Below are 22,970 nucleotides of genomic sequence, written 5' to 3' on the forward strand. Positions count from 1 at the left end.
TGTCATGCCTTGTTTTTTTATATGTCCTTACCATATTTTTGTTTGACTGGCTGATTTATTTTTCAACAAATGATCAAAAGGAGATTTACATATCAAATTTTTATTTAACTATTCTCATTTGGATTTTTTGGGGTGAAAGAAAGAAAAGAATTTAAACAAATAGGCAACAAGAAGTCTCCTTAGGCATCTCCCATGCTTAACAATAAAACAGAAAAGTGAGCAAAATGCCACTGTTCTCAATTCTGCTGGAAAACTTAGATACATATAATTGTAGTAAAGGAATTAGTTTGTAGAAGATGAATGGGAAGGAAGTTGGGAGAAGAGTTGCTATGACAGCGTGTGGGTTCAGACTCTGCCTGTGTGAAGTTCACTTGCTAGAAGCCTCTAAATCTTCCACTTCCATATACTTTGCAGCTCAGATTTAACTAACTTTTCAGGAAATCCAAGAGTTTTACACCAGTTCTCTCAAATAACAACTACTTAACTAGTTTACTATGGACTTATAAGGGGCTTGGTAAGCACTTAGATTTGTGTCAGTCAAACTTGGTATTACAGTAAATGATTCAAAAATATTGTGTAAGAAAGATAAAATATGAGTAGACTACCAGCATGGTTTCTATAAAAACAAGTGTAATATTTTGTAAAATTCAATATGAGAGAGGCTGCATCTAGATGTAAAAGTCTAGAGGGAAATCATAAAAATCTATAACGACTATAAACTTATATTCCTTCACAAGGATCTAGCTTTTGGCTCTTCTATAAAGAAATCAAGATGAAAATTCGCCGTCGAAGAACGCATGATCATAGGTTTGGTTTATAGAAGGAAGAGGGCAATGACCAATGTGAAGCCAGTTCCTATGTAAATGTCAAATAATGACTCTATATTACTGAGTAGTGAATAAACATAAAGTACATGCCTACAAAATTGAGATATATATAGATATATATGATATTTATGTAAACTGTTAGTGGCATTTTTTTCTGACTACTGTGCCAATAAACTAGTCTTCTTCAAGTTAAAGTGGCTACTTCTGAATTTTACAAGTACGTTATTATTTAAGAACATCTCATGGAGGTGTCCCAGTGTCATCAATGGCACATGTATTCAACATTATTCAATTTTATGGAGGATGAATTAATACAAAGGTCGCAACAGATGGAAAGCAAGAATTCAGACCATGACCTAATTCTAAAAGCAACTATTCAGCACTGCTTTACTGATGTCTTTCATATGTTAATGTTTTCATGTGTGCATGTGTGTGTGTGTGTGCGCGCGCGTGCGTGCATGGTATGTATACATACACATACTTGGGCCATAGCACATGTATTGAGGTCACAGGACAACTATGTAGAGTTGGTTCTCTCCCTTCACCTTGACCTGAATCCTGGAATGGAACAGGCTTACTCAACTTTTACCAGATGAACTTCTTGGAGACCCTAATGGTTTTTAGTATAAAGTACTTTCACTATCACCTCATTTTCTTTCTTAGAATGCTTATCAGTAAGAAATGATTACAGCAAAACGTAAAACTTAGGCTTTTACAGTCGGGAAGGCTAATGCCTCAGTGAAAGTAGAAAGGCAAATGCAATCACACTGAAAGTTAAAACTTTACAATTCAAAATGATCAAGCGTTAAGGAGTGCAGAGTTTCTAAACGTTTCTAATGCTGCAGCCCTCATGTTGTGGTGACCTCCAATTTTGTAAAATTATTTTTGTTGCTATTTCCTAACCATAATTTGCTAGTTATGCATTGCAATGTCACATATCTGATATGTGACTCCCGTGAAAGGGTCATGAGAACCACTGTTCTAGGGAGACAGGTTGTTCGCTTGTAAAACTTAATATGGCGACTGGCTGCCTGACACCAAGTGGCCCAGCTGGCAGGCAACACTACAATGACTAGGTATGTGGTGGAGAAATGGGAGAGGAGAAGCAGTGTGGTTAGTGCACTATGGAGAGAAGCAGAACTGAAGACTTGATGAAGGTGAGGAACAGTCTGATATGGATGGCCTACGCAGTTACCTGAGGCCATAGTGATGTCTAGGCCTGAGCTGCAGCTCAAAGCCGCGTCTAGGTCTGTGGCCCTACTGCAGTCACGGTCTGTGTAGATGTCAGTAGTCCTTGTTACCACCGTGGGGGTTGCGAGGGATGGGATGGGAGAGCTGGTTGCACCCCTTGCCAGCCGCCCTCAGAGGGAGAGCAGTCCCAAGTGTCATAGGTTCAGGAGAGATGGCTCTGGGATCCTTTATAGCCCTAGGATAACTGCCTACCCCCTCTCTGGCAGCCCAAATGGGAGGGCTGGCCCCATCCCTCACCATCATGCAGGAGAGCTGATCTTCTTCAACCCTTGCCTGAGGAAAGTGGTTCCGGTGGAAGCCCAGACTGACCAATCAGCTACCACTCCAGTCCACATCCAGGGCTTTGAGTTGACATACCCTGACATCTACCCCATCTGTGACCTGCCATATGCCCAGGATCTCCATGACTTGGAGCAACAGCAGGATATCTGAAAGAAGTTTCGGTGAGGGTCCAGTATTGATAGTGTAGCAGAAACAAGAGGCCTTGAACTAGACCAATAAGCCATTGCAATCAGCATCTGCAAGTAAAGCTGTCTGGACACCACTCTGTGACACACTGCAGCTCCCAAGGCCACTAAGATAAACGAACATGTGATGGAGAGGCAGGAAAGATAGAGCAGTGAATTGATTTTTTGTTTTCCTTTTCTTTTTGGGGGGAGTCTACAAAGTTGAGGGCAGACATGGAAGGAATGGGAAATGAGTGGGATGGAGATGCATGATGTGAAAATCCCAAAAATCAATACTATAGATTGCCTTCTGCAAAGATTCTAAAATAGTTTAAAAAAAAAAAAAAAGGGTTTTTTTAAAAGGCAAAAATTTGCTCTGAAGACATTTTTCTATCACACAGTCTCATAAACATAGTTTGGTAAATATAGTTTTCCTCTCTCTTATTAACTGTTACTGACATAGTATAAAAACATCTGCACACTTTCCCAGATAACATGTTAAATAACTAAGAGTGTTTATCGAGTATAAACACAACCTAAGAGTCTATAATCAATGACTATTAGCATGAATTATGCTCATAGAAAAACTAAACAATTTCTCAAAAGATAGAAAAAGTCAGACTATAAACTTTTGTTCTATTTTCCCTTTGGACAAAAAAAAAAAAAACCCTCACTAAAAGAAGAAAAAAGAAAACAAAATACAAAATAACTAGTTTCTGTAAATGATTAAAAAACCAGTTCTGCTTTGTGTAGTACAGTGGGCAGACATGGCTCTGTCTTATAAACATTTCTTTTTGAAAAGAAACATTTCTCCATTTCTCCTCCAAAGTCACAATCTTTTAACCCCAAACTCTATTACTAAACCCCAAAATTTAATACTAAAAAGTATTCTTTTACTTTTAAATATTATGGCTACCTATTGGAAATTTTCAATTAAGCAAAGGAATAATTTCATAAAATATGATTGGAATGCTAAATACAAAGAAGAAAGTGAAATATCCACATACATTCTCCTAGTTTGATCAGGGCTAACCTGAATCAAAAATTCTGATTACTGGTATAAAACAAAATGTCCTAATTCTCCTTGAAGCTGCAAATAAAATGGAAAGTAATATATATTTTTGTGCAACTCTTCATGTAAAGGTTTTTCATTATAATGTATTGGATGCTATTAGAATAATGGATAAGTTCATTAAATCTTGTTCCTTTTTATTAGTTATGTCTTTAAGAATAACAGCTGATTAAACTCTTATTGCTCTTATGTCTGTCATAAAGATAGTTTATCATTTTCCTTTTTCCAGTGTCTTGGACTTCAAAATGCAAAATAAGAGATAATTACAGAATCAGGTGCCTAAATAAGCTTAGAACAATTGTAAGTTAGGGTTAACTTATGAACATATATTATCCAATCAATATTATGAAGCATATACTATGTATCAGCATTCAAATAGCAGACATGGTCATAAATTGTTTCATGAATAATTAAAAATGAAAGCATCGAACATTCTATTAAAGAAGTACTTTTTACCTGGATTAGATGAGGCAATGCTTTTAGTGTAAGGCAAAACCAAATTCCCAGTTTGCATGGAAGCAAATCATGCCATTGTGGTTTTACTAGCAATCTAAAGGATGGGAGAGACCCAAGTAACAAATCAGAAAAACAGACAAAATTGAGAAACATAATACTGTAAGCAATTATGAAACATTTTATGAATGTCAATTTAAATTAAAAAAATAAAGTTTTCAATAACATATTTATGACAGTCATCACTTAATCTGACTTAGTCTTCTATGAAATGCAGTAGTTACACATGATATATATGCAAAAAGTACAAGATTCCAACCTATAAAATGTTGTGGTAAGAGGTTTTTAATCAAGTTATGTATAAAAAAAAAACTAATTGGAGGGGAGGTTCTAAAGAGATATCTGCTTAAAATACATTATATGAATGTGTGAAATTCTCAATTAAAAAACACAAAACCCCTAAACTCCCCCATTTAGGCTGGGCTTTCATCACCTCTACGAAATGAATTCTCAGACCTTATGATTCCTCCAGCTATAAAAGACTAGTCATTGTCAAAGTGCTCCAAGTGCTGACCAGTAGTTACCAATATGGTAGCATAAACAAACCCAGGCATAACAATTAATGACATTTTCAGTTTGCCTAAGCATTATTCACTGATGTCCTAAGACAGAAGACAAACAGAATGGTCTCTGATCTCCATCCCACATTGATCCAGTTCCTGCCCTGCTGTGTGAACAATTTAAACCCTTTATTTCTGTTATGAACCAATGAAAGAAATGTATCTTTTTTAGTGTTCTGCATACCACTCACTTCTCCTCTATTTATCATCAAATCTGAACAGAGACAGATTATTCTAGTAGCATTCTATTTCTAAAGTTCAGTAGAAAAAATTCAAAGTAAAAGACTTTGAGAGGTTAATACGATTTAGATACATGTGAACCCTTTATAAGAAAAGACAATTTTTAAGAATTTTGCTTAGAATTTGTCTTGTAAATTATGACATATTCATGTTTATACCTAAGGCAGGCGTGACAGCACATCTGAAGAGGAAACACACATGAAGTAGAATCATCTTAAATTACATACTATTTTGTGCATGCCTACCTTTCATTTTTTTCAGAAGCACTGAGTTTTGCTGCATCCATACTTTTGCTTCCTGTCTTCTTCTTCTTTTCTCTCTTTTTTCTACCAAGCAGCTCATCCTTACCATGAAAAGAATGACACTAACTGAGTGATTTTAACATGTATACCTCAGATGCTATAAAGATTCTTTCGTAAAGAGAAAACACTAGAGCATTTATGCAAATGTATGTGGAGTCCAACATGATCAAGTAAACTCATCATTCTGTCACAGTAACTGTTGCCATGGCGTCCAGCCTTACAGACACATGCGATTCAGCACTGTCAGTCATGTGCATCCCCATGGCAATCAAAGTTTTCTAGGAAGAGAAAGTCTTCAACTCACTTTTTATTATTCATGCACCTTTAATAGTGCTACTTTAGAAAGAGTGAGTAAACAAATGATCATTCATGAATGTTTTTAAATGTTTGATTAGTTATAGCATATAAATAAAATCCATAGCAGAATAAATTATTATATTGCATATTAGACTGAGGAAGTTTAATAAATCCTTTAACAAACTGATCCCTGATGTTATAATAGATACTCACTTTAAATCTTATTTTATGTTTGTAAAGTAAACACATTATACAAGAAGCCTGTGACAAAAATTTCCCATCAATTACACTAAAAAATTCTACTTAGAAGGTAATAATTAGAATATGGCTTTACTTTACAAAGTTTTATTATAAACTCAAATACTGCATCTTTTTGAAAGAAAGGTTTAAAAATACTTATGTGAGCCTAGCCTCTAACGGCTGAGCCATCTCTCAAGTGTTTTTCTTGGCATAAAAATAAATCAAGCAGTAACTAGTGACAGTCCAACTATTATAATATAAAGAACATGTAGGAAAATAGAAATTTCCATCACTTGAGAAGTAAGTGTCTAGAATTCTACATAAAATAAAGGAGGCTAGGCTATTTGATTTATCCCCAATACTTACCAGTTGTTTTTCCAGGTAGATTGACCAAACCACAGCATAATGACCCACTGTGAGAATAATGAACAAGAGTAATGCCAGCTCAGCATTGCTCATTTTTCTCACTCGCCTGTAGTAGAATACTGGCTGTCGCCAATCTGGAAGTCCATTGATCAGAATATCATCATACCTGCAGTAGCAAATATAACAGTTTTTTTATGGAGAGTTTAAGATAAAGCAAAACTAAAGAAAAACTTCATTTGCACCAACATTTAAAACGATAAAGAAAAAAATTTCTTTCAGAGCTAACAACTAGAATTTACCAGCATCACAGTGCCTAGTAAATTCAAAGCAGGTTATATGGCTTCAGTAACAATCTTCAGGAAGGCCCACAGTATTAATACCCTGGACACCAGATCTCATGATTTACAGCACCCAGTTATATGACTACTAGAATGACATGCATACCTGTCTATACACTGTAGAAAATTCTCTACCACAGAATCAGTAACAAAAGTTAGGCTCTCACAGAGAAAAGAAAGTAAAATGAGCTATTTGAATTATATATTATTTGAATGAATTACACATTAACTGAATCAAGCTCAGTGTACATTTTTTTTGCTCAACACTTTTATGTCTAGCCTCATGATAACAGTAGTTGAATGGTGAATATCTACATACATTATTTTATTAAAGCTCTTAATGACATAAATAAAATGAGTGCCTATAGTTTTGCAAAGCTCATGTTCCTTTAAGAACAAAAAGATCTCAAATTAGAGGACATGAAAATAACAAATGTATGTCAGAGTTCACAATAAAACTGCTTATTTGTAAACCCTTAAGTAGCAATTTCCTCATTTGTGGCTTTTGCTGTAAGGGAAGAACATTAATACATAACAGCCTTCCTTATAGATTTAAACAATCATTCTTGGTACTATCAGGCTAATGGAGAAATAAAAATTCAACTGAATTTAAATTTATTTGTCAGTTACTGAACAAATATTTTTAAGGTTAAAAATAAGGACTAATGTTTATAATTGTGAAACTCAAAATGATCACACAACCTGTTAATCTTAATTGAACACAATTCATTAAATATTCTAATCACACTATTTCTAGAATTAAACCTCCACTGAAAGGCCTAATTTGGTGCAACACATTGACCAAAATATTTTAATTAAAAATATTCTGAGTTAGTGGCAGGCCTAATTACAGGAATAGAAATAGGACCTATATTGTCAGGCAGGTCAGTAGAGCTCAGTAGTAGGTTTTTCTCAAGTAAATTGACCGATCTAGGAATAATAGCACAGCTGCTAAACTGCCAGTCTTGACATGTAAATCAATTTAAATGCAACAACTGCAGTAGCTACTTTGATAGTTATTAAATTGATACCTTGGAGATATGCTAAAAATATAAAGCAGAGGGTTTATTATAGAAAACTTCTTTTTTTCAGCAGAAAAACATTGGTTATTAATGTAAAATATTATTTATTAGTCAATCTTTAAAATCCTGACTTTTAAATCACCTTAAATTATTAATACTATTAGGTCAGAGTATGTGAGTAGCAAAAGAAAAGGATATTTACAAAAGTCAAATTACAATATGATTTTGTTGTGGCAGGATCAGGTAAAATCTGATGTGAAAAATACTCTCCTTTTCCAGCACTTGTACTGTTCCTTAAACATTAACTTCACACTATAACATTACAGAGCCCTAGAAAATTTATTCTGTCTTCAGAATTTTATGTTTAAATCTATCTTTTACAAACTGGCTAATTTAGACCCAGGTAAAAGGGTTATGTTAGTATGCCATAAGATCACAATACTCGAATGAGGTCCAGTGATTGTTAGGTCCCACATTTATGTTGAATTCTCTTCTACATCAGATTTCTTGAGGATAAAAAAAGGTGAATGAAAAAAAATCATTATTTTCAGAAATATCTCCAGTGAAGTAAATTCTAAAAGGTATGGTTAATAAAAAAGTATCTGAGAATGGGGAGTTGATTCCTTATTAGCATTAATAAAAATAATAAATTTGCTTTGGACCTAAAATGTATTGGAAGAAAATATAGCTGCACTCATAAAACTATCAAGTATTTCATCACCATCACTAGGAAAAGCTACTATTTTTCTATCACACATATAAATTGTATTTAGTGCACAAGCAAATGCAAATGAAAGAAAACATGAAGCAGCAGATATTTACTTGGCTATGCCTGCCACTCTGAAACACAGTGTCCAGGGATTAAGCGTATAGTCAATGCTCTATTGATTTTATTCCAATGAACATTACGGCTCACATAACTGGCCATTTGAAAGGAAGATAGCTTCTATTATAGTTCACTTTTTAGATTGTATATTGTTAAAAGATAAATTACTACCTTCCTGATGGGACACTGAAAAGACAAATATACTTCTTAAAATATACACAGACACTCATAAGTTATTTAAGGAAAAAATGTGTTGACAATACAAAATTTATAACACTTCATCATGTGTTTCTATATTTAAACACATAACATTCAAATGCTCTGTAACTGAGATGGATACAAACTATTCTTAAATTTGCATTTAAACCAGATTAAGAATGTACAAATGGATAAATGTGTTACCAGTTAGACAGAAGCAAATTTCTACCATAAAAAAAAAAAAAAAATCACGAACACACACACAAATAAAAGCTGACATGGAGCTTCTTGAAGTTTAAAACACTAATTGATAAGTTCCACACATCCAACACATGGCCTAGTGCACATTCGCTTCATTTGCTTTCTTAAATACACATGATAAACATGAGATAACTGGTGCAGAATCATTAGCAGCTCCACTCTAGAACTGCAATTCGTTACACCTGCCTGCTAGAAGTACTGAGGAACAAGTTTAAAATACCTTAAACTATCAGCAGAAAGTATTTACATTAGTTTAAAATAGAAACAAAATCAAAATGAAAATCTGAATAGTAAAACATGAATAAATAATTCTAGTATTTGTCAAAAAATAGAAAATTGAATTTCCTATTATAGAGAATATGATTTTTTTTAGCTTAAAAATTAACAATTTCCATTTTAGGTCAGATTTTAAACCTTCCTGCAAAATTCAGTTGCATAGAGATTATAAACAAGAAATAACAATAAATTAAGTGATCTTAACTAATTTCCTGTGTGTGTGTGTGTGTGTGTGTGTGTGTGTGTGTGTGTGTGTGTGTGTATATTTGGCAAATCTATTGTGGTATATAGCTTTTTACATAATGCTTACTTGTCTTCAATTTAGGGAAAGTCAAATTAGATGTCATATTCTCAGATTTGAACAGATCTGTAATGAAATTTACAGTAATTCTGTAATGTACTTATAAATGTTAGTAGATTTAAAGTTAATGACACATCTTAAGCTGCATTTGTACATGAGGCATGATTTTCTTTGGTGTATTAAAAAATGTTTAAATTTTACTAACATAGTAATATAACAGATAAAGAAAAATTTAAGTTGCATAATTGGATTAACAGAAATACTGGTTTGCTGGGTATGGAGGCACACATCTTTAATTCCAGCCCATCAGAGGCAGGCAGATCTCTGTGAATTCAAGGCCTGCCTGGTCTACAAAGCAATCTCCAGTACAGCCAAAGCTACACAAAGAGACCCTGTCTCAAAAACAAACACAAACAAAAATACAAAAAAAAAAAAAAAAAATGCTAAATTTATAATATATTTTAAAACAAAAGTATGCACCTTAATATTATGTAAGTATAATCTAGTGTACAGACAGTAAGTGGTCTTCAGAAATTTACATAAAAACTTTGGGAACTTGTGTAGAAATTTGTATTATATTATAGGCTGCTGGTCCTTACACTTACCAGGAAAATCTATTAATTTCATGCTATAATCTATGCATTTGCGGAACGGGGAAGTTTCAAGTTTTCAAATGTTCTTCTAGAAACCTACCTAAGAAATGAAACTCATGTTGGTACAAGGACTTTCACAACAATGTTCATAGCATCTTCAACACAAAGTGTTAAAAGTCATAGGTCCATCAAATGGTGAGTGGATAAACAAAATTATTGACACAATAGAACAGCATTCAGTAATAAGAATAAAACAGTAGAATGTAGTAAAGTATGAATGAAATTCAAAAACATTATGCTAAGGACTATACTCTGCATATTTTTGTTACTATGAAATGAACAGAAAATACAAATTGATACACACACTAAACAGACCTGTGACTGCGTAGGGCTGGACTTCAGAGCAGGAATTGCCTACAGATGGGCTGGGATCCATTTTTTGAGGATGAAAATGTTTAAAGACTGGGTGGTGGAGAAAGTTTGTCTAATTCTGTACAGTTATTATACATCATTGGATTGTACACCTATAGCAGGTGATTTTCATGATACGCAATTTATACCTAAATGAGGCCATTACAGAAGACAATAAAATCTCTTTTTCTGAAGCAGAAGCTATTTCATTTGTTAATGTATTTATTGCATTTCTATTCCTTTCCTACCAAATTTAAACAATGCATCTAATTTCAATGAAAACATAGTTACATGTCTGAAGAATAAACAGCAAACACTTCTATGATAACTTTCCAAACTGTTCATGCCTAGGTTATAATCTTAAAACACTTGCTTAGTGTTTATGATAAACAATTGTGTTGGTCAAGTTTATTTTGTGAGAACTATATGAGATGGTCTTTTAGGAGATGCAGCTGACTATTCTTTCCTTTTGAAGGAGTTAGGAGTCCGACTGAAAAGATTTACACACCCTTCTTTCTCCTGTATTTTTAAATACTCACAGATTACCTGGCCTCAGGCACAAGCTTTAGAGGAATGATTCTCAGCTTGATTAGTTAAGACTTTTGCCTCAAGGAAAACCAGTTACCAAAGAGTTACTTGTGCCTCAAGGGGAAATATTACAGGTATTTGTGTAACTGTCGGGTCCATTTTTTTTTTTTTTCTACTAACAGTAAGGTCAATGCAGAGGGGACTATTCCTAAAACTCATGTTAGATGAGTCTATGTTAACATAGAAACAATGGATAGGTAAGAAGTGATCTGCTGTGAGAAGATAAAAATGGTTTTAGTAATTAAAAGAAGTTATCATATAGTTTACTGACTTCTGAGAAAACAACCAGCAAAAAGACAAAATTTGATGGCAAAGATACTGGAAGAATAAAGCAAGCTAGCTTTACAACACATTCTTGATGTGTGAATCAAAACTAATGGTTCACTAAAGAGAATCTCCTGAATCAGTGGAGAGAGTGCCCAAAGCTTCCTCAGCCAGATAGCTAGAGGAAGACCTGGACCAAAGCCAGCCAGCTCTTGTTATAAAGCAAAGAACTTCAAAAGAGTCCTTGAATCTCTGACTTTACAACCTGGCCAACTGTGGTATTCAAATCAACAGTTAAAAACCAGAAAGGGCAGCTAACATTTTAGGATGCAGAATTATCCCAGACCATATATTGAAGAAAAGTGTAGAATGTCACATAATGTAATTCTGGGGTTTGTGTATAAGATGTTAGCCATATAAACAAATCAGGTATGTATGTAGCTTAAATCTCAAATATGTGGATATTTTCTTTAAGATAACACTGTCAAGTTTCCAATGCTGTTCACTACAGTCTCATGAAATCAACTTGTTGGACCCCAACCAGCATTATTATTGTTTGATTTTTAAAGACTAGCGAGCCCAGAATAAAACACTGTGGGCTCACTAGTCTTTAAAAAACAAACAAACAAAAAAAGCAGTTTATTTCACCAGAATAATTTTTCTTGAGAAACTTTCGTTGTATGTGTCCAAAGGGGTAATTTAAAGTGCTCTTTACTGTGGGTCTGATTCTAAGATCTCTGAAGCCCCCACACCAGACCCACATTCCACACATTCTACAATGGAGGAAAGGGCTGGGGTCTCCTGAATCACTGGCACTCTAAACCACTAGAGTTTATCACTGCTCTTCTGAAGCGGGAGTCACAGGTCCGTGTGAGGGACTGCTTCAACTCTAAGGTTACCAGACCCAGGACCACTGTAGCAGACTTAGGGAAGAAGGTAAAACAAAGGAGAACGAGGGGCAGGTTGTTTTTTCCTTCTATCTTCTACAGTTCATGCAAGTCTATCAACTTACAACCTGGGCCATCTGAGGTGAAGAAAGCTCAGGAAAGTACACTTACATGATTACTAAAATGATAATTTCAAACACTTAACAAGCAGTCAGGAGGGGAGTGGATCCACCGAATGAATTCAGAGAGGAGCTATTTCTAATATAGTGGAAAAAAAAAAGAAGAGGAATCTGGTTGAAATCAAGTACTCCCGATTGTTTCCCAGGGCATAAACACCCACATTAGAAGTCTGTTCTAATGAAGCAAAACTTCATGATTCTAGTCTGTAAGTAGTGAAATAGCCTAGGAAATAGGTTCAAAAGAAATGAGCTCTGCTCTACACAAGACTGTAAAACGATGCATTTCTTGGAAGAAACAAAAAAACAAAAACAAACAAACAAAAAAATTAACCTAAAATAGGACTTTTAAAAGCTGTAGAATGAAACTTGCCCATCCAAACTCAAAAGCATAAATAAGCACTCACCTCTGCCTTCTTTCATCATCCTTTAAAACTTCATAAATGGCCACCAACTAAAACAGAAGCATTACTTTAAAATAAAAATACTTTCAACTGTAAGAAATCACACAGGAGGATGAAAGTTCTATAGCGCACATGCAGAGAACCCCATGTGCTCATCTATGCAATAAACAGTAAAAATCCAATTTTAAGTAACATTCTGTTTTTGGAAGCAATTTTAAAAACTGATATCAAAATGAAATTTTGTGAAAGGTGTAAAAGTAACAGTTTACCTTTAAAAATTTTAAGAGTAAGAGCACAATTTAGGCAAGAAAATTATGACAATCAGGACCGTCCAACAACTAAAAAACTTTAAATGACACAAAACTTTGAAAAAATATTCCATTAAAATAAAAAAATCTAAATGTTATATATTGAAATTTCATGTTCAAATGAAAATATTCTATTTTTAGAATTAATATTTCTAGCATAAACATATTAATACAACTGTCACTGTAATAAAATTACATTTCACTTACTTGTCTAAACTGAGTTTCTGCATTTTCATCTTTATTCTTGTCTGGATGTAAGGTTAGTGAAAGCTTACGATATGCCTTTCTGATGTCTGCAGATGAAGCATCCTGGGTTGGGAGGGGGAGGGGAAATACAAAGCAAACTTTGTCAGAAGGAGAAATTCCCAGAACCTTGTTAAGATCTGAGAAGACAGCCAGCCAAGTGCAGGACCCCAGGCAATGCGATTTGAGCAATCAGTCTAACAACCCCGTTCGCTATGCAGCTAGCCTGACCCACGTGACTGAACAATTACTCAATCTAAATTGGCTCTCCTCTTAAGTTTCATTACTGTAGTCATACCATAAAGAAGATGGTATTTGGCAAAACTTTTCCAACACTTGCTTCCCTAAAATTAACCAATAAATCTTTTCCAGTAATTAAGATATAAAAAAGACAAATTAAAAATTAATGTATCTGTGTGCTATCAAAGAACTTATTTACTTGAGAATCTTAAAACCAGTTTCTGAAGCTCAAGCTTATATATACATAATTTTTTTATTATTTCTACCGATGTTATCATCCAGCAATAACTTATGGAAATCCAATTTCATATGTCAAGAAATGTTGATTTGAAGGGAGTTAAATTTGCACAATTCAAACAGTTGTAATTACAAACAGTCACATTCTTTAAAGGATATTTCCACCATTCTACAGTCTCCCCAATCTGGTTAGTAGAAAAAAACTTGCCCATTGTTCATGCATGACTAATGCAGTTTAAAATATATACAAGGTCACAGTAGTCCAGTGCTTCAGATTAGGATGTTAAAATAATAGTAATATTATTTGTGCAGATAAAATAAGAAAAGATCATTTACATGGCTAGAATAAACACACCAAAGTTCAAAACTTCATCTCTACTATATTTAAAAACAGATTCTTTTTGTTTTTGGTTTTTCGAGACAGGGTTTCTCTGTGTAGCTTTGCACCTTTCCTGGAACTCACTTGGTAGCCCAGGCTGGCCTTGAACTCACAGAGATCCGCCTGCCTCTGCCTCCCTAGTGCTGTGACTAAAGGCGTGCGCCACCCCCGCCCGGCCTAAAAACAGATTCTTGAAGCAAGTGATAAGTAAAGCAATTTATTAAATTTTGTCTGATAGCTATCTGTCCAATTAATTACTAAAATTATTTTACTAAAAAGCTCAAATAACTGAAACCCAAACTAACACAAAAATCTATATGCCAGGGGCCAAATAGTTGCTAAAGAAACAGATTTGGAGAAAAAAAGAAAAAAGACTACAATTAGTCTGTCAAAGCTTTCCTTTATAAGCCATTATTTTCACTGTTGGGGGGGGGTGGGAGGACTAACTGCTCCAGGCTAGTATGCTACCCTAGGTGTGACTACCTCTATGACTTCTAAGGGCCAAGGAACGGAACTATAAAAACAACAAAGTAAATCTTATAGGTAATGTTTGTATTATTTCATTTTAAATTTGCTTAAGGAAAGGATGTGCTTCCCACATTAGATGACAGGTAATACATGAAAGAAAGGGGTTATTTAATGGAAATCTATGATGAAATCTGTCATGAAAAGAGGCCATGTGTCAAATGAATAAACAGTCTCTTATTAGAAATTTAAATATAATTTTATTAAATTAATACTGTATGAGAGAAAATCCAAAGGCAGATTTTTAAATAAAAATGAGTTAATATATTTTTCATTACAAAATCACATACATCATATAACATCTATGACTTAAAAATAACAATGACTACAGGTCACCAAAGGTATTTCCTTGCTTCTGGTCTTGTCTGCCAGAATTTTCTGTCACAGTATGCATCCCAAATATAAATGCAGCCAGATAGTTCTGTTTCAACACCTCCAATTAAATTTGGTAAAACAGACCATTTAAAATCTCTTTGGTTTATACAGAAAAAAACTTGACAGGGTGATGGGTGAGCTGACCGACTAATGCTGATATCAAGAGATCTACTACATTAATTTGCCATGATTCTATCACCTCTAAATATGATACAGTTCACTAGCAGGCAAAATATGAATTATCTTAACACCTGGATAACCTCTGTAATGAAGAGACATATTGTCACTCTTAACATTTTTCAAATGTAATATATGCTAGTCAAAATGGAATGCTGTGATGAAGCATCAGTGAAGAGGCAGGATACAGAACTCCACGGGCTGCCCCACCATAGACACAGTGAATAACCTGGCAAAACTGTCAGGATCAACTTTATCTGAACCCTGGAATCCAGTCAAAGCTTGTGGCAGACAGGCAAGCACTTAAGATTACATGAAGCTCATTCTCAGTAAGGGTTCTGAAGGCATCAACCTCCATTTATGGTGTGAGTTCCCAGTGCAGGAAAAAGCACAGCTGACCTGTTCTCAAAGAATTAAGGTTGTTTTGACCTGTCTGTCTACTCTGATATTTTAAAGACTTTCCTTTTTAGTTTTAAATCAAGTTTCGATTTCTAAAAGTGTACAGACAACATTTGTCAAGAACATTCAAAGGTGACCAATGAGGTGTTCTGTGGTTAAAGGCCCTATGACCAAATCTGATAAACCTGAGTTTGATTCCTGGAACCCACATGACAGAAGGAGAAAACCAACTCCCTTAAAATTTCCCCTGACCTCCGTAAGGATGCTGCAGTGTGTTGAATAACTGCATGTGTGGGTGTGGGTACGTGCACCTATACCCACACCCACACCCACTAAATGTAAAATAAAACCATTTACAGGAGAATTGAATCAGTGCTGTGGAATAATTCTTTGGTACACTGTAAAGACTTGTCACTCGAATTGGTTTAATAAACAGCTGACTAACCAGTAACCAGGCAGGAAGTACAGGCGGGACAACCAAACAGAGAATGCTGAGAATGCTGGGAGGAAGAAGGGCAGAGGCAGGAGTCGCCAGCAGATGCAGAGAGAAGCAAGATGGGCATGCTGTACTGAGAAAAGGTACTGAGACATGTAGCAAAGCAGAGATAAGAAATATGGGTTAATTTAAATGTCAGATTTAGCTAGTAACAAGCTATTGGCCAAGTATTTGCAATTAATATTAAGATTCTGAGTGATTATTTGGGAGCAGCTGCTGACAAAGTGAAACTCCGCCTACAAATCAGTCAAGGGGTAATTGTTGGGAAGAAAGACTTTGGGGGAGTGTTTTTGAAATGCTCCTTCAAATTCCTTGAAAACTAGAAGACCGTGTGCATGCCCAGATAAGAGCATGTGCTTAGAAAAACCAGAGACAGTGCTGAAGTTCTCACCACTGGTTATCTTCCAGCTTTGTGTAAGCAGCAAGCTCAGCTGAGAAAGAGTTGTCAATACCCAGTGGAGCACTGAAAGTGTGCTCCAGGGGTTCACTGGCTGTGCTGGTTAGAATGAGAATGGCCCCTAGGCTAATACAGCTCATGCCTACTGCCCAGTTGATCCACTTCAAAGGATTAGGAGGTGTGGCCTCATTGGAGAGGTGTGTCACTGTTGGAAGAGGTGTGTAGTTGTGGGTGGGCTTTGGGGTCAAAAGCACAATGTATGTCTGTCTGTCTCCACGCTACACACCTCCCTCTTTCTGCCTGCTGTCTGTTTAGATCAGAATGTAAATTTATCAGCTATTTGCTCCACAAGCTTCCTGCCATGATGATAATGGACTAACCCTCTGAAACTATAAGCAAGCCCTTAATTAAATGCTTCCGTTTATAAGAGTTGCCTTGGTCAGGGTGTCTCTTCACAGCCATAGAACAGGGACTGAGACACTGGCCAACCCTGGGACAGTCTCATTTGTCTGCAGCTCACTTCTGTCTCTTATCTCCTCCGCACCTCTTCCATGTGCCTTAAGGATCTCTGCAAAACCACTGGCTGACTACTAATCTAAGCAGAGTCCAATGGCCACACACAGCCGATTACGGACATTCTATAAACTTAGTTTAGAATAGTCATTAGACAAACAGCACAAGCTCTAGGGAGCTAGGAAAATATAATTGCCATGTTATATATTTAAAATGTCTAGATTATACATACATTCTAAAAAAATAATAAAGAATGCAAAGAACAAGGAAAACTGGTTAATACACAAGAGAAAAAAAAACAAATTAATAGCAGTTGTCTGACAAATCTAAACATTGGACCTACTAGATAAAGGCTTTAACTCTTAATATGGTCAAAGAGCATGTACAAACAACAGAGGAGAAATATGGGAATATTCTCTTTCCAAATCAGAGTATCAGAAAAAAGACAGTAAACTTTAAAAGGTCCAAACAGAACTACTTCTAGACTTCAAAACTACAGTAACTAAAAAGGAAATGTCACTAGGTCAAGCTCAACAGCAGATCTTCATGGATAAAAGAGAGACTCAGTGAACATGAGGATAAGTCAGAAGGATGAAAGAAAAAACAGATCCTGGAGACCTTTAGGATACTATGGAGAGTACCAACATGTATGTAATGAGTTCAGGAAGGAGAAAGGAAGGAAAAAGGATGCAGTTTAAAAATATTTGCAGAAAAAAAAAGAGGAATGGAAATTGAAAAAATTTGGAAGGTATGAATCTCCACATCTAAGACTCAAGAAACTTTAAGTGGGGTAAATCCAACTCAAATATTATCAACAAAATATAGACAAATCAAGGGCAGGTGTGGTGGTACATGCATTTACTACCATCCATCACTTGGGGAGTAGAGGCAGGAGGGTCTGAGTTAAAGGCCATTACAAAAGGAAGCACTAACAGGAGAATTGAGAAACAAGATGAAAGTCCACACACATGCACAAAAAAGAAGGGAGGAAGGAAGGAGGGAGAGAGGGAGGGAGGGAAGAAAGGAAGGAAAAATTGACAAGATGTATTAAAATAAATTTTAAAAAAGAATGAGTAATAGAAGACCATTCTCAGTAACAGACCAGACAATTATATTCTAGACTAAAACAGAAAACTTTAGAGATATGTTTTTTTCCCATTATGTTTAGAATGCTTAAGATGATACAAGAAAATCTATAAAATACCAGGATTTTATCACTGGTGGAGACTTTGTACTGATGATTTTAGGAAGATTTTCATTCATTAAAAATTGATTATAGGCTGGGCATGATGGCACATGCCTTTAATCTCAGCACTTGGGAGGCATAGGCAGGTGGATCTGAGTAGGGTAGCCTGATCTACAAAAGGAGTTCTAGGACAGCGAGGGCTACAAAGAGAAACCTTGTCTCAAAGAAAAAAGTTGATTATGATTATTTTTCTCTTTTAGTCTCTCTCTCTCTCTCTCTCTCTCTCTCTCTGGCATCGGTGGGGAGGGGGTTGCTTTTTTGTTTATTTGTTTTGTTTTATACCCCAAGCCGACACTGAACTTGATAAATAACTGAAGATGATACATGCATGCTGCTTGGATTACAGGCATGTGCCATCATACAACTATATGTTAAGGCTCAAATCCAGGGCTTCCTGTAGGCCAGGTAAGCATCTACCAACTGAACTACAACCCCAGTCAAATTTTATTTTATTTTATTTTATATATTTATTTATTTGAGCACAGTTGAAGGCTGGCCTTGAACACCTGGGTTCCCTGCCTCCCCATCTCCTGTGCTGGGATTACAGGCATGTATCACGACATACAGTTATAGTTACTTTTCTAACTTAAGACTACTCGGTATTAAGTAAAGATAAAATTAAATAGTTATTTTTTTCTAAGATAAAAGATATCACTAGGAAAGTTGGGAAATATTTTGGCACAAATGAAAACAAATCATGGCAAAACTTACAATGCAATAAAAGCACTGCTTACAACAAAGTTTACCACTAGATACATATATTTTAAGGAAGGAAAGGGGGTTGGAGAGACGGCTCAGTGATTGAAAGCACTTGCTGCTCTTACAAGGGACCTGAGTTTGATTCCCAGCACCCACATCTCTATACCTCCAGTTCCAAGGATTCACTGCTTTCTTTTAGCCTCCAAGGCACTGTACACAGATGGTCCACATACAAACAGATGGTCTTGGACAAACACAAAGTCCTTAAAATTAGAAGCAAACAAAAAGTGAAAACTGGAAGGGAGGGCAAGAACTTAAGCTTCTATTTTATGGAACTAGAAAAATCGTAAAGTCAAAGCAAGCATAACAAAAGATATAAAGGTTATTTAGCAACAAACTAAAGAATATAAAAACAAGCCAGGCAGTGGTGGTGCGTGGCTTTAATTCCAGCACTCAGGAGGCAGAGTTGGAAGTCAATTGTTGGAGTCGGCATGGCCTCATTGGGGGAAGTGTGTCACAGTCTCTTCCTGCTGCCTGTGGATCCAGATGTAGAACTCTTAGCTACCTCTCCAACACCATGTCTGCCTGCATGCCATCATGCTTCCCCCCATGATGATAATGGACTAAACCTCTGAACTGTAAGCCAGCCCCAAATGTTTTCCTTTATAAGAGTTACTGTGGTCATGGTGTCTCTTCAAAGCAATAGAAACCCTAACACAATTGGAAAGGCCAAATGGAAGCCACTGGGATTGCCTGCACCAGGGAAAATAGTGAACCAAATATAGTATCAGATCCCAGGAGTAATTACAGAAATTAGTGCCAATATCAAGGACTTGAAAGATTCAGGTACGGTGGTTCCCACCTTTAACTTTTATATCTGGCCAGTAAAGAAGACAAATGGATCATGGAGAATGACAATTGAGACTATCAAAAACTTGAAATCAAGTAGTGACTTTCATTGCAGGTGCTATATGTGGTGTCTTTGCTTGAGCAGGTTAACACATCTTGTATATGGTATACAGCTATTGATCTAGTACCTGTCCATAAGGACCACCAGAAGTAATTTGATTTCAGTTGGCAAAACTATCAGTATATTTTGCAGTTTTATCTCAAGGATATATTAACTTAATTAGTGACAGCTGTGGTATGAATGTAAACTATCTCCCAGGGCCTCACATGTTTGAACATTTGGGCCCCTAGCTAGTAGTATTGTCTGTTTCGGAAGGTTGTAGAATCTTTAGAAAGTGGAGTCTTGTTGAAGAACTTGTCACTGTGGGTGGCCTTCAGGTTTTATAACTTAGCCCAATTTGACCCCTGGCCTTTTGAAAAGCAGACACAATGTGACCTCACACTCCTGCCATCACAACTTCCCCACCATGATGGACTGTGTCTCCTTCAACTGTAAGCCAGAAGAATCTCTCCTCCCTAAGCTGCTGCTTATTAGGTATTTAGTCACAGCAATGAAAAAAGTAACTCATACAGTAACTATTTTTTAAAATACAATACCATAGCAACTTACAAATTATATATATATAATATATAAATTTATAAATAAATATATATATATAAACCCACAATTTTTCAGAGCATAACTAAACATTTAAATTACAGATGACCTAGAAATTAATGAAAGGAAACTATTTTGCATCAAAACTTACGAGAAAAAATTGAAGAGAGGTAAAATTCTTAGGAGAAAATATGAGTATCTTTAAATGTTATTTTTAACAGAATAAACTCCAAGTAAATGAACCAATTACCTAGCCTAAGAAATAAACACAGAAAACAAACAAATAACCAAAATGATAGTAGAGGAGTAGAAACACAAATGCTGAAATTAGTGAGACAGAAAGTGGGAAAGACCAGTTCTGTACCAAGCATGAATAAAACAAATATATCAGATAGAAACTATGCTACTAGTGACTTAAGCCCAAGTTTACTAACTGGAAAATGGCCGTATCTGCTTCATCTGTCTTCTCTCTGCTTATGTACCTTCCCAGAACAAAGCTAAAATCTGAAAGCTTGGCCCAGAAGGTTGCAGATACAACACTGAACATTAAATCTGTCATTATCTCATACACTTAGGCATGTATTCCCTTTCAGAGACACACTCTAATTCCAGTACTTGAGTCCCCTTTATAGGGCTTATTTTCTGCTATGAGTCTGAACTGTCTTGTTCTTAGTCTCTGTTCCTGAATGTGAGCCTAGAGCCTTGTCCCGAGTGCCCACCACTGCATAGCTTTTTCACTGATACTGTTTAGTGTCTTAGTCCAATTTTCTGCCAATATACTTCTATTTCACAGTCTGGAAACTGACAAAGATGGCTACAACCACTGAAAATATTTCTTTCAAATCCATGTCACACCAACAAAACCAGACATGTGCCATGCCTACAAAGACAAAAAGTCAGAGTGGCAGAAGCATGGCTTCCACGTGCTTAGTGGCCATCACATTTAGAGCATTCGTACTGCAGTATGAAAGCACACCAGTGTGAAGGAGCTCATGTCCACACAGACACCAACTGTTCTTATCACATAGATTTGTTTTCTCATATTATACTCAAATTTTAACAGACATTCTCATTTGGTAAAAGTAGAAATCAGAAAGGGGGAATGTTGTCTACATAGAGACTTGTAATATTCTGTAACATTTTTTTACTTTCTCTTCAAGGATTTTCAGGGTGAATTTCTAAATTATTCATAATACAAATTGTGAATCTTTAGAAGATGGTAGATAATTATTTTATTTTTAAGGTCTTATTGGAAAGTATAAATGACATATCTTGGAAGCTCCCTGTCTTAAGTTTCTCTTCTATTGTTGTAACAGACACTTATGACTAAAACGTAAGAAAGTAATCACTCTTGTGCAAATCTACAATAAAAAATGAGCTACTAGGGCAAAAAGAAACAGAATATGTACAGTTTGAGGCAAAAAAGCACACCAGGAAAGTTAATGTTGGATCCAAGGCTTGTGATAAAAGAAGGAAAAGTCTGATAGGTGCTGTGGGATGTTTTTCTGTACACTGTGAATATGTGTTGTTCTGACTGGCTGATAAATAAAGCTGTTTGGCCTATGGCAAGGCAGCTTAGAGGCAGGCAGGAAATTCAAGCAGACAGGAAGAGAAAGGAGAGAGAGAACAGATGCCAGCCACTGCCAAAGGAGAAGCTTGATGCCAGCAGACTGGTAAAGAAACAAAATATGTGGCAAAACATAGATTAATAGAAATGGGTTAATTTAAGATATAAGAGCTATCTAGCAAGAAGCCTGACCTATAGGCCATAAATTTATAAATAATATTAAGCATTTGAATGATTATTTTATAGGCAGCTGCAGGACACGGGTGAGAGAGATTCATCCTGACCACAGGGCCATGCAGGACCATGCAGGACTGGAGAAAATTCTGGCTACAGATAGGAAATGGAATAAAGGGAGTGTATCTTTAGGTCAAGATTCCAACCAGGTAATTCAGCAACTTGTGAAAAGAAATGGCCTGAGGAACATTCTGTTCCTAAAAGGCACAAACAAATCAAAGTTTATGCAAATGTAATTCAAGGAGGGGGCCAGGCTTCATCCCAAGCAGGTCATTTGGTTCTGGGTTTGTTGTCATGAAGGATACATGAGTAAAGGGGTTGTGGAATCCTCCTCTGCAGTTAAGGATTGCTGCTGAGGCTGGGCATATGGCAGGAGAGTTCCTTCAGGCAGGCCCTGAGAGGCCATTGTGTGAAGTTGTGAATATGAAGCCAGGATATTGGTGGTGTGCTGAAGCATGTCTTCCAGGGAGAGCTGCACACAGGAAGAAGATTATAGGCCCAAGAGAGAGAACTGTGTTTCAGTCAACAAAGCTAGAAGGGCAGAGCCACTTAAGCCCTTTGACATAAGACTGAGTTAGAGGATTTGAAGTTTGCATTGCAGGGTTTCCATCTTGCTTTGGTCCAGTATTTCCACATTATGTCATTTTCCCCTTCTGGAATGGAAATGTATATTCTGTGCCATTGTATGTCAGAAGTATGCAGTTTGATTTTTGATTTTACAGGAGGTTACAATTAAGAGATTGCCCTGAATCTCAGAAAAGACTTTTAA

The 22,970-nt window shown here is 35.9% G+C and overlaps 1 protein-coding gene across 2 annotated transcripts in view; it reads right to left on the reverse strand.

The window, feature by feature from the left end:
• Dnajc1 (DnaJ heat shock protein family (Hsp40) member C1) overlaps positions 1-22,970 on the reverse strand; it is a 208,219-nt gene that overhangs the window by 106,472 nt on the left and 78,777 nt on the right. Inside the window, exons 2-6 of one of the 2 annotated variants that reach the window (XM_036188821.1) lie at positions 13,175-13,276; positions 12,663-12,709; positions 6,115-6,280; positions 5,155-5,252; positions 4,053-4,146 (exon numbers count right to left, since the gene is read on the reverse strand). In XM_036188821.1, coding sequence (XP_036044714.1) covers positions 4,053-4,146; positions 5,155-5,252; positions 6,115-6,280; positions 12,663-12,709; positions 13,175-13,276 — 507 coding nt within the window. Of the gene's footprint in view, positions 1-4,052; positions 4,147-5,154; positions 5,253-6,114; positions 6,281-12,662; positions 12,710-13,174; positions 13,277-22,970 lie in introns of those variants that run through there. The other variant, XM_036188822.1, reaches the window with a different exon arrangement.

The sequence above is a fragment of the Onychomys torridus genome, chromosome 5, assembly GCF_903995425.1.
Source record: "Onychomys torridus chromosome 5, mOncTor1.1, whole genome shotgun sequence".
Lineage (NCBI taxonomy): Eukaryota > Metazoa > Chordata > Mammalia > Rodentia > Cricetidae > Onychomys > Onychomys torridus.